At 45.5% G+C, this 11,716-nt stretch overlaps 1 protein-coding gene across 1 annotated transcript; it reads left to right on the forward strand.

Annotated features, from left to right (window-relative positions):
- The first annotated feature begins 1,480 nt into the window (after positions 1 to 1,480).
- LOC135538216 (zinc finger protein 3-like) lies at positions 1,481 to 10,319 on the forward strand. The gene is made up of 2 exons (XM_064964181.1): positions 1,481 to 2,082; positions 9,778 to 10,319. The coding sequence occupies exons 1-2, from the start codon at positions 1,668 to 1,670 to the stop codon at positions 10,317 to 10,319; spliced, it is 957 nt and encodes a 318-aa protein (XP_064820253.1). The 5' UTR covers positions 1,481 to 1,667.
- Positions 10,320 to 11,716: the final 1,397 nt, after the last annotated feature.

The following is an 11,716-nucleotide window of genomic DNA, read 5'->3' on the forward strand; positions in this document are numbered from 1 at the left end:
AAATATATATTAAAAAAAACAATGCGGATGTTAGAGTAAACCTATTTTGGGTTAGGGCAAGTAACTGATTAAGGGCCAACATCATGATAAGCTTGTTAACCTGTAAGTTAGGACAAGTAAGAGCCAACATAATTTGGGTTAGGACAAGTAAGTAGCCAACATCATGATAAGCTTGTTAAACCTGTAAGTTAGGACAAGAGCCAACATCATTTGGGTTAGGACAAGTAAGTAGCCAACATCATGATAAGCTTGTTAACCTGTAAGTTAGGACAAGTAAGTAGCCAACATCATGATGAGTTTGTTAAACCTGTAAGTTAGGACAAGTAAGTAGCCAACATCATTTGGGTTAGGACAAGTAAGTAGCCAACATCATGATAAGCTTGTTAACCTGTAAGTTAGGACAAGTAAGTAGCCAACATCATGATGAGTTTGTTAAACCTGTAAGTTAGGACAAGTAAGTAGCCAACATCATTTGGGTTAGGACAAGTAAGTAGCCAACATCATGATAAGCTTGTTAAACCTGTAAGTTAGGACAAGTAAGTAGCCAACATCATGATGAGTTTGTTAAACCTGTAAGTTAGGACAAGTAAGTAGCCAACATCATGATGAGTTTGCAAGCTGAGTTTGAATAAGACGTCCAATTACCATTTTGTATTTATAACGGTTGGTGTTATTATAGATAATAAATAACCACATCATTGATGGATCATTTATAACGGTTGGTTTTTATTATAGATAATAAATAACCATATCATTGATGGATCATTTATAACGGTTGGTTTTATTATAGCTGATAAATATAATTGATGAAACGCTGGATAAAATACATGCTTGTCTCTTGTCTGCCCCTGCAAGCCTGTCGGCATACACGTCATCACACACCCTCATCTGATTGGTCATTTCCCGAGAGCAGTAAAAGCGGTAATAGTGTCGTCACACGAGTAGGCGGACCTTCTGACTTTGTGACTTTTATGGCCGATATGAAAAAAAAGAAAAAGAGAATGGACCCCTTTTACAGGTGATTATGTACGGCGGAATTTTTTCAATATATTTATTTTACCTTTATTTAACTAGGCAAGTCAGCTAAGAACAAACTCTTATTTACAATGACGGCCTACCAGGGAACAGTGGGTTCACTGCCTGTTCAGGGGCAGAACGACAGATGTTTACCTTGTCAGCTCGGGGATTCGATCCAATCTTTTGGTTACTAGTCCAACGCACTAACCACCAGGCTACCTGCCGCCCCAATACATGATAGGAGTACACACAAAATAAATGTTGACCAGTTGGATAAAAAAAAAATATATATATATATAACAATAAACAAATAAATCACATAATTTTGCATAATTTTCTCACTAATTATTCATTTAGAAAGTATACAGGGCATGACTCTTATTCTGAAGGATTCTAAAAATCCGTGACCCGGAAGTACTTAGTTCATTTTACCTGTTTCACGACAGTAGTCGGTCACCTCTGCGGCTTGCTATCCAAAATAGTCGAAACATTGGAGCTCTTTAGACGCTTTCGGTGTATATTTGCCTTTGTGTTTTAAACTTCTTTCGTGTAGCCAGTTGCCCCATTTAAGTTCATATTCACGTTGTTAGACAGGTAGCTAGCTAGCTTAGCACCAGGCTACTCGTTAATGCTAACTAGCATCACCAACCATGAGTTCACTAAGCTACTCCCCTCTTGCTAAAGAAGAAGAGGTCTGCTGGAAGGAGAAAGAAGCTCTGGGTCTGAACATTGTCGTAAAAGAAGAGGAAGATGGTCCAGTAAAAGGAGAGGAAGAGGCTTTCAGAATGAAAGAGGAGGAAGAGGTAGAGGAATCTTTTAGAGTGAAAGATGAAGAGGGGATAGAGGCTGTCACAGTGAAAGAAGAGGAGGTAGAAGCTTTCAGAATGAAAAATGAGGAAGAGGAGGCCATAACATTTAAAGAAGAAGAGGAGGATGTTATAGTGAAAGAACCTTTTGGAGAGGAAGAGGAGGCTATCTTACGTAAAGAGGAGGAGGAAGACGTATTGGGAGATGAAGAGGAGGTGGAAGGAGAGGAAGAGGAGACTGAAGATCTGATTAACACCAGTGAGTACCGTCTTAAAAGCAGGGCCACAAACTGTCCTTGTTGAATTAATATATCGTTTTAATATCTGGCTCTGGGCCTCGCCATTGATTCTTGGAGAATACAGCTTATAAATGTCCACTGAACTCCGAACCCAAAATATAAGCTTGTTTTACTCCTTTGTTTGTGAATAATGTAAATGAATACTGTATATCCTCAAAGCAGGGAGGTAGTTCCATTAGGCTGAACCTGAGGCATGAGATGGTTATGAAAAGCGCTATAGAATTGTAATACATTATGATGTATTAATAGAATTGTAATACAGTGGGCCAAAAAAATGTATTTAGTCAGCCACCAATTGTGCAAGTTCTCCCATTTAAAAAGATGAGGGGCCTGTAATTTTCATCATAGGTACACTTCAACTATGACAGACAAAATTAGCATTTTTTTCCAAAAAATCACATTGTAGGATTTTTAATGAATTTATTTGAAAATTATAGTGGAAAATAAGTATTTGGTCAATAACAAAAGTTTATCTCAATACTTTGTTATATCCCATTTGTTGGCAATGACAGAGGTCAAATGTTTTCTGTAAGTCTTCACAAGGTTTTCACACACTGTTGCTGGTATTTTGACCCATTCCTCCATGGCAGAAGCTACTCTTCCTGGGGTTTATTATGGATCCCCATTAGTTCCTGCCAAGGCAGCAGCTACTCTTCCTGGGGTTTATTATGGATCCCCATTTGTTCCTGCCAAGGCAGCAGCTACTCTTCCTGGGGTTTATTATGGATCCCCATTTGTTCCTGCCAAGGCAGCAGCTACTCTTCCTGGGGTTTATTATGGATCCCCATCAGTTCCTGCCAAGGCAGCAGCTACTCTTCCTGTGGTTTATTATGGATCCCCATTAGTTCCTGACGAGGCAGCAGCTACTCTTCCTGGGGTTTATTATGGATCCCCATTAGTTCCTGCCAAGGCAGCTACTCTTCCTGGGGTCCAAACACATTAAGGCACTTACATTACACAGAAAACAAAATATAAAACATCATATAACATTATTACACCACTACATATCTACAACACAATACAGCAATATCACAATGCATGTGTCTGTACCTTTGTGTTTGTCTTTTCACAGTCCTCGGTATTCATGCTGTCCCCCAGCCACTCAGCAACAATGGTATTCATGCTGTCCCCCAGCCACTCAGCAACAATGGTATTCATGCTGTCCCCCAGCCACTCAGCAACAATGGTATTCATGCTGTCCCCCTGCCACTCAGCAACAATGGTATTCATGCTGTCCCCCAGCCACTCAGCAACAATGGTATTCATGCTGTCCCCCTGCCACTCAGCAACAATGGTATTCATGCTGTCCCCCAGCCACTCAGCAACAATGGTATTCATGCTGTCCCCCAGCCACTCAGCAACAATGGTATTCATGCTGTCCCCCTGCCACTCAGCAACAATGGTATTCATGCTGTCCCCCAGCCACTCAGCAACAATGGTATTCATGCTGTCCCCCAGCCACTCAGCAACAATGGTATTCATGCTGTCCCCCAGCCACTCAGCAACAATGGTATTCATGCTGTCCCCCAGCCACTCAGCAACAATGGTATTCATGCTGTCCCCCAGCCACTCAGCAACAATGGTATTCATGCTGTCCCCCAGCCACTCAGCAACAATGTTATTCATGCTGTCCCCCAGCCACTCAGCAACAATGGTATTCATGCTGTCCCCCAGCCACTCAGCAACAATGGTATTCATGCTGTCCCCCAGCCACTCAGCAACAATGGTATTCATGCTGTCCCCCAGCCACTCAGCAACAATGGTATTCATGCTGTCCCCCAGCCACTCAGCAACAATGGTATTCATGCTGTCCGCCAGCCACTCAGCAACAATGTTATTCATGCTGTCCCCCAGCCACTCAGCAACAATGGTATTCATGCTGTCCCCCAGCCCTTCAGCGACAATGGTATTCATGCTGTACCCAGCCACTCAGCGACAATGGTATTCATGCTGTCCCCCAGCCACTCAGCAACAATGGTATTCATGCTGTCCCCCAGCCACTCAGCAACAATGTTATTCATGCTGTCCCCCAGCCACTCAGCAACAATGGTATTCATGCTGTCCCCCAGCCCTTCAGCGACAATGGTATTCATGCTGTACCCAGCCACTCAGCGACAATGGTATTCATGCTGTCCCCCAGCCACTCAGCAACAATGGTATTCATGCTGTCCCCCAGCCACTCAGCAACAATGGTATTCATGCTGTTTCAGGTTCTCTGTTGTGTGTCTCATCCATGTTCTCTGTTGTGTGTCTCTCCTCCATGTTCTCTGTTGTGTGTCTCTCCTCCATGTTCTCTGTTGTGTCTCTCCTCCATGTTCTCTGTTGTGTGTCTCTCCTCCATGTTCTCTGTTGTGTGTCTCTCCTCCATGTTCTCTGTTGTGTCTCTCCTCCATGTTCTCTGTTGTGTGTCTCTCCTCCATGTTCTCTGTTGTGTGTCTCTCCTCCATGTTCTCTGTTGTGTCTCTCCTCCATGTTCTCTGTTGTGTGTCTCTCATTTACATTACATTACATTTAAGTCATTTAGCAGACGCTCTTATCCAGAGCGACTTACAAATTGGTGAATTCACCTTCTGACATCCAGTGGAACAGCCACTTTACAATAGTGCATCTAAATCATTAAGGGGGAGGGGGGTGAGAAGGATTACTTATCCTATCCCAGGTATTCCTTGAAGAGGTGGGGTTTCAGGTGTCTCCGGAAGGTGGTGATTGACTCCGCTGTCCTGGCGTCGTGAGGGAGTTTGTTCCACCATTGGGGGGCCAGAGCAGCGAACAGTTTTGACTGGGCTGAGCGGGAACTGTACTTCCTCAGTGGTAGGGAGGCGAGCAGGCCAGAGGTGGATGAACGCAGTGCCCTTGTTTGGGTGTAGGGCCTGATCAGAGCCTGGAGGTACTGCGGTGCCGTTCCCCTCACAGCTCCGTAGGCAAGCACCATGGTCTTGTAGCGGATGCGAGCTTCAACTGGAAGCCAGTGGAGAGAGCGGAGGAGCGGGGTGACGTGAGAGAACTTGGGAAGGTTGAACACCAGACGGGCTGCGGCGTTCTGGATGAGTTGTAGGGGTTTGATGGCACAGGCAGGGAGCCCAGCCAACAGCGAGTTGCAGTAATCCAGACGGGAGATGACAAGTGCCTGGATTAGGACCTGCGCCGCTTCCTGTGTGAGGCAGGGTCGTACTCTGCGGATGTTGTAGAGCATGAACCTACAGGAACGGGCCACCACCTTGATGTTAGTTGAGAACGACAGGGTGTTGTCCAGGATCACGCCAAGGTTCTTAGCGCTCTGGGAGGAGGAAACAATGGAGTTGTCAACCGTGATGGCGAGATCATGGAACGGGCAGTCCTTCCCCGGGAGGAAGAGCAGCTCCGTCTTGCCGAGGTTCAGCTTGAGGTGGTGATCCGTCATCCACACTGATATGTCTGCCAGACATGCAGAGATGCGATTCGCCACCTGGTCATCAGAAGGGGGAAAGGAGAAGATGAATTGTGTGTCGTCTGCATAGCAATGATAGGAGAGACCATGTGAGGTTATGACAGAGCCAAGTGACTTGGTGTATAGCGAGAATAGGAGAGGGCCTAGAACAGAGCCCTGGGGGACACCAGTGGTGAGAGCGCGTGGCGAGGAGACAGATTCTCGCCACGCCACCTGGTAGGAGCGACCTGTCAGGTAGGACGCAATCAAGCGTGGGCCGCGCCGGAGATGCCCAACTCGGAGAGGGTGGAGAGGAGGATCTGATGGTTCACAGTGTCGAAGGCAGCCGATAGGTCTAGAAGGATGAGAGCAGAGGAGAGAGAGTTAGCTTTAGCAGTGCGGAGCGCCTCCGTGATACAGAGAAGAGCAGTCTCAGTTGAATGACTAGTCTTGAAACCTGACTGATTTGGATCAAGAAGGTCATTCTGAGAGAGATAGCGGGAGAGCTGGCCAAGGACGGCACGTTCAAGAGTTTTGGAGAGAAAAGAAAGAAGGGATACTGGTCTGTAGTTGTTGACATCGGAGGGATCGAGTGTAGGTTTTTTCAGAAGGGGTGCGACTCTCGCTCTCTTGAAGACGGAAGGGACGTAGCCAGCGGTCAGGGATGAGTTGATGAGCGAGGTGAGGTAAGGGAGAAGGTCTCCGGAAATGGTCTGGAGAAGAGAGGAGGGGATAGGGTCAAGCGGGCAGGTTGTTGGGCGGCCGGCCGTCACAAGAAGCGAGATTTCATCTGGAGAGAGAGGGAAGAAAGAGGTCAGAGCACAGGGTAGGGCAGTGTGAGCAGAACCAGCGGTGTCGTTTGACTTAGCAAACGAGGATCGGATGTCGTCGACCTTCTTTTCAAAATGGTTGACGAAGTCATCTGCAGAGAGGGAGGAGGGGGGAGGGGGAGGAGGATTCAGGAGGGAGGAGAAGGTGGCAAAGAGCTTCCTAGGGTTAGAGGCAGATGCTTGGAATTTAGAGTGGAAGAAAGTGGCTTTAGCAGCAGAGACAGAGGAGGAAAATGTAGAGAGGAGGGAGTGAAAGGATGCCAGGTCCGCAGGGAGGCGAGTTTTCCTCCATTTCCGCTCGGCTGCCCGGAGCACTGTTCTGTGAGCTCGCAGTGAGTCGTCGAGCCACGGAGCGGGAGGGGAGGACCGAGCCGGCCTGGAGGATAGGGGACATAGAGAGTCAAAGGATGCAGAAAGGGAAGAGAGGAGGGTTGAGGAGGCAGAATCAGGAGAAAGGTTGGAGAAGGTATGAGCAGAGGGAAGAGATGATAGGATGGAAGAGGAGAGAGTAGCGGGGGAGAGAGAGCGAAGGTTGGGACGGCGCGATACCATCCGAGTAGGGGCAGTGTGGGAAGTGTTGGATGAAAGCGAGAGGGAAAAGGATACAAGGTAGTGGTCGGAGACTTGGAGGGGAGTTGCAATGAGGTTAGTGGAAGAACAGCATCTAGTAAAGATGAGGTCGAGCGTATTGCCTGCCTTGTGAGTAGGGGGGAAGGTGAGAGGGTGAGGTCAAAGAGGAGAGGAGTGGAAAGAAGGAGGCAGAGAGGAATGAGTCAAAGGTAGACGTGGGGAGGTTAAAGTCGCCCAGGACTGTGAGAGGTGAGCCGTCCTCAGGAAAGGAGCTTATCAAGGCATCAAGCTCATTGATGAACTCTCCGAGGAACCTGGAGGGCGATAAATGATAAGGATGTTAAGCTTGAAAGGGCTGGTAACTGTGACAGCATGGAATTCAAAGGAGGCGATAGACAGATGGGTAAGGGGAGAAAGAGAGAATGACCACTTGGGAGAGATGAGGATCCCGGTGCCACCACCCCGCTGACCAGAAGCTCTCGGGGTGTGCGAGAACACGTGGGCGGACGAAGAGAGAGCAGTAGGAGTAGCAGTGTTGTCTGTGGTGATCCATGTTTCCGTCAGTGCCAAGAAGTCGAGGGACTGGAGGGAGGCATAGGCTGAGATGAACTCTGCCTTGTTGGCCGCAGATCGGCAGTTCCAGAGGCTACCGGAGACCTGGGACTCCACGTGGGTCGTGCGCGCTGGGACCACCAGATTAGGGTGGCCGCGGCCACGCGGTGTGGAGCGTTTGTATGGTCTGTGCAGAGAGGAGAGAACAGGGATAGATAGACACATAGTTGACAGGCTACAGAAGAGGCTACGCTAATCTCTCCTCCATGTTCTCTGTTGTATGTCTCTCCTCCATGTTCTCTGTTGTGTGTCTCTCCTCCATGTTCTCTGTTGTGTGTCTCTCCTCCATGTTCTCTGTTGTGTGTCTCTCCTCCATGTTCTCTGTTGTGTGTCTCTCCTCCATGTTCTCTGCTGTGTGCATTTCCACATTTTGTTACATTACAGCCTTATTCTAAAAGTGATTCAATCGTTTTTTCCCCCTCATCAATCTACACAATGCCCCATAATAACAAATCAAAACAGGTTGTTTATAATTTTTTTGTTAATTATAACAAAAATAAAAACTGAAATATGACATTTACATAAGTATTCAGTACTTTGTTGAAGCACCTTTTGGCAGTGATTACAGCCTCAAGTTTTCTTGGGTATGACGCTACAAACTTGGCACACCTGTATTTGGGGAGTTTCTCCCATTCTTCTCTGCAGATCCTCTCAAGTTCTGTCAGGTTGGATGGGGAGTGTCGCTTTACAGCTATTTTCAGGTCTCTACAGAGATGTTCGATCAGGTTCCAGTCCGGGCTCTGGCTGGACCACTCAAGGACATTCCGAGACTTGTTCCGAAGCCACTCCTGCGTTGTCTTGGATATGTGCTTAGGGTCGTTGTCTTGGATATGTGCTTAGGGTCGTTGTCTTGTTGGAAAGATGAGGACCCCAGTCTGAGGGGGTTTTCATCAAGGATCTCTGAACTTTGCTCCGTTCATCTTTTCCTCGATCCAGACTAGTCTCCCTGGCCCTTCCGCTGAACGACATTCCCACAGTATGATTCTGTCACCACCATGCTTCACAGTAGGGCTAGTGCTAGATTTCCTCCAGATTTAACATTCAGGCCAAAGAGTTAAGTTTTGGTTTCATCAGACCAGATCGTCTTGTTTCTCATGGTCTGACAGTCCTTTAGGTGCCCTTTTTTGCAAACTCCAAGCGGGCTGTCATGTGCCTTTTACCGAGGAGTGGCTTCTGTCTGGCCACTGCCATTAAGGCTTGATTGGTAGAGTGCTGCGGAGATGGTTGTCCTTCGGGAAGGCTCTATATAGACAGGTGTGTGCCTTTCCAAATGATGTCCAGTCAATTGAATTTACTGCAGGTGGAGTCCAATCAACTTGTAGAAACATCTCTAGGATGATGAATGGAAACGGGATGCAACGGAACTCAATTTCGAGTCTTAAAGCAAAGGGTTTGAATACTTATGTAAATAAGGTATTTCTGGGGGTTTTTAAAACCTGTTTTCACTTTGTCACTATGGGGTATTGTGATGTCATTATGGGGTATTGTGATGTCATTATGGGTTATTGTCTGTAGATTGATGAGGATAAACATTTAATCCATGTTTAGAATAAGGCTGTAACGTAACAAAATGTGGACAAAGTCAAGGGGTCTGAATATTTTCCGAAGGCACTGGAGGTATGCCATTGACCCAACTGTTGGCCAGCCTATGTTAGACCTTCAATCTGACCTTGTTACCTAACAGAACGCCCTGGTTGGTTTAAAACTTGTACTGTAATGTGGACAAGACTAAATACATGTTGTTCTGTAGTTCAGGATGTTTCAGATGGACTATATATTTATTCACTGGATGGTTTTCCCATCGATCAGGTTCCGATAAATATCTGGGCATTTGGACAAAGACTTCATGTTTTGTTTTTTTAGATATGGATGAGATAGTTAAACAAATCTCAGATTTAAAGTGGGCTTTTAAAAAACATTTTTTTTAGATCTTGCCTCTCCCTTAACAGCAGAAAGCAGATTGAACAGTGACCTCATGGCACAGTGTGGGTGGGTTTACATTTGTTTGTTTTATTATTGTTAATACATTATCAGAAAGCCTAAATATTCCCCTAAAAAAATAGGATGGATGGAACTTTTAAAAGGCATTGCCTGAGATTATTGCGAATATCAACCAATCAGCATTTTATAATGATTTTATTTTGAAGGATCTAGTCTGGATTAAACCTCATAGGAAAACAGTTTAATCATTCATTCAGGTCTCTGTTTAACAAAATAATCTGTTTTATCTTTGGCAGGAGAGAAACCAGACTCTCACTCTGACAGTGGGAAGAGCCCTTCAGAGAATCCAGACCCAGAGATTCCCAAACCAACGAGACGACACAACTGCTCCCAGTGTGGAAAGAGTTTTAAGTGGTTATCTAAGCTCAAAGAGCATGAGAGAACACACGCAGTAAAAAAGCTCTTCCAATGTTCCCATTGTGAAAAGAGATTTAACCAGTCATCACTTCTGAAAGAGCATGATAAAATACACACAGGAGAAAAGCCTTTCCAATGTCCCCAGTGTGGAAAGGGTTTTACATGGTTAAGGCACCTGAAAGAGCATGAGAGGATACACACAGGAGAGAAGCCTTTCCATTGCTCCCAGTGTGGAAAGCGTTATACTCGATTAGCACACCTAAAAATACATGAGAGAATTCACTCTGGAGTGAAGGCTTACCTCTGTTCCCAATGTGGAAAGAATTTTAGGTGGTTAGAGAACCTGAAGCAGCATGAAAGGACACATACAGGGAGAAGCCTTACCATTGCGCTCAGTGTGGAAAGGATTTTACCACATTAGGGAACGTAAAAGAGCATAAGAAGAAACACACAGGAGAAAAACCTTTACAATGTTCCCAGTGTGGAAAGAGATTTACACATTTAGGAAATCTGAAAAGGCATGAAGGAATACACACAAGAGAAAAACTCTACCACTGCTCTCATTGTGGAAAGCGTTTTACCCAGTTAGGGTATTTGAAAAAACATGAGAAAATACACTCTGAAGAAAAGCCTTACCCCTGTTCCCACTGTGGAAAGAGTTTTCGGTGGTTAGGGGACCTGAAAGAGCATGAGAGGACGCACACAGGGGAGAAACCTTACCATTGCGGCTTGTGCGGTAAGGATTTTACCAAGTTAGGGAACCTAAAAGAGCATAAGAAGAAACACACAGGAGAAAAGCCGTATCAATGCTCCATGTGTGAAAAGACTTTTACCCAGTTAGGGGGCCTGAAATATCACGAGGGGACACACACAGAAAAAAAGACCTACCACTGCTCTCAGTGTCAAAAGACATTTACCCGATTAGGGAACCTGAAAAAGCATGAGAGAATACACACACTCAGGTGATAAGACCGTCCACTGCTCCCAGAACCAGAAAGAGCATAAGAAGAAACACACAGGAGAAAAGCCTTACCAATGCTCCTTAACCTCTTATGAATTTAAACTTTCATGTGTGGCCAGATTCTAATCCAAGTGCCAAAGAACTGTACCCAGAACTGTACCCAGTACCATAACATTTTATTTTAGCCAAAAACCTGGCACTGCCAGGAAGCTGACACTTGAGGCCACTGTGTTCTTGGGAACCTTCAATGCTGCAGACATTTTTTGGTACCCTTCGTCAGATCTGTGCCTTCGACACAATCCTGTCTCGGAGCTCTTCAGACAATTCTTTCCACCTCATGGCTTGGTTTTTGCTCTTACGTGCACTGTAAACCTTTTTATAGGTTGTCCTTCTGGAAGGTTCTATATAAACAGGTGTGTCTCCTTTCCAAATCGTGTCCATTCAGTTGAATTTACCACAGGTGGAGTCCAATCAAGTTGTAGAAACATCTCATCGATGATCAATGGAAACAGGATACACCGGCGCTCAGCTTGGAGTCTCATAGCAAAAGGGTCTGAATACTAATGTAAAGAAGGTATTTCCCTTTTGTATTTCTAATAAATTTGCAAAAAAATGTAAAAACCTGTTTTGTCTTTGTCATTAGGAGGTATTGTGTGTAGACTAGTAAAAAAAATAAAAGGTGTTTAATCCATTTTAGAATAAGGCTGTAACGTAACAAGATGTGGGGAAAAAGTGAAGGGGTCTGAATACTTTCCCGAAGGCACTGTAGATGGTGATGCTAGGAATTCTGGGTAATGTTTGTGTTTGTGGGTGCAGGATAGCTCTCTGATAGTCATGATAGAATATGGAGCTCTCTG

The sequence above is a fragment of the Oncorhynchus masou genome, unplaced genomic scaffold (assembly GCF_036934945.1).
Source record: "Oncorhynchus masou masou isolate Uvic2021 unplaced genomic scaffold, UVic_Omas_1.1 unplaced_scaffold_931, whole genome shotgun sequence".
Taxonomy (NCBI): domain Eukaryota; kingdom Metazoa; phylum Chordata; class Actinopteri; order Salmoniformes; family Salmonidae; genus Oncorhynchus; species Oncorhynchus masou.

Coding starts and splice junctions, on each gene's coding strand:
- LOC135538216 (XM_064964181.1), top strand. CDS start 1,668: ATGAGTTCACTAAGCTACTCCCCTCTTGCTAAAGAAGAAGAGGTCTGC. Junction 2,083..9,777: donor TGAAGATCTGATTAACACCA/GTGAGTACCGTC, acceptor TATCTTTGGCAG/GAGAGAAACCAGACTCTCAC.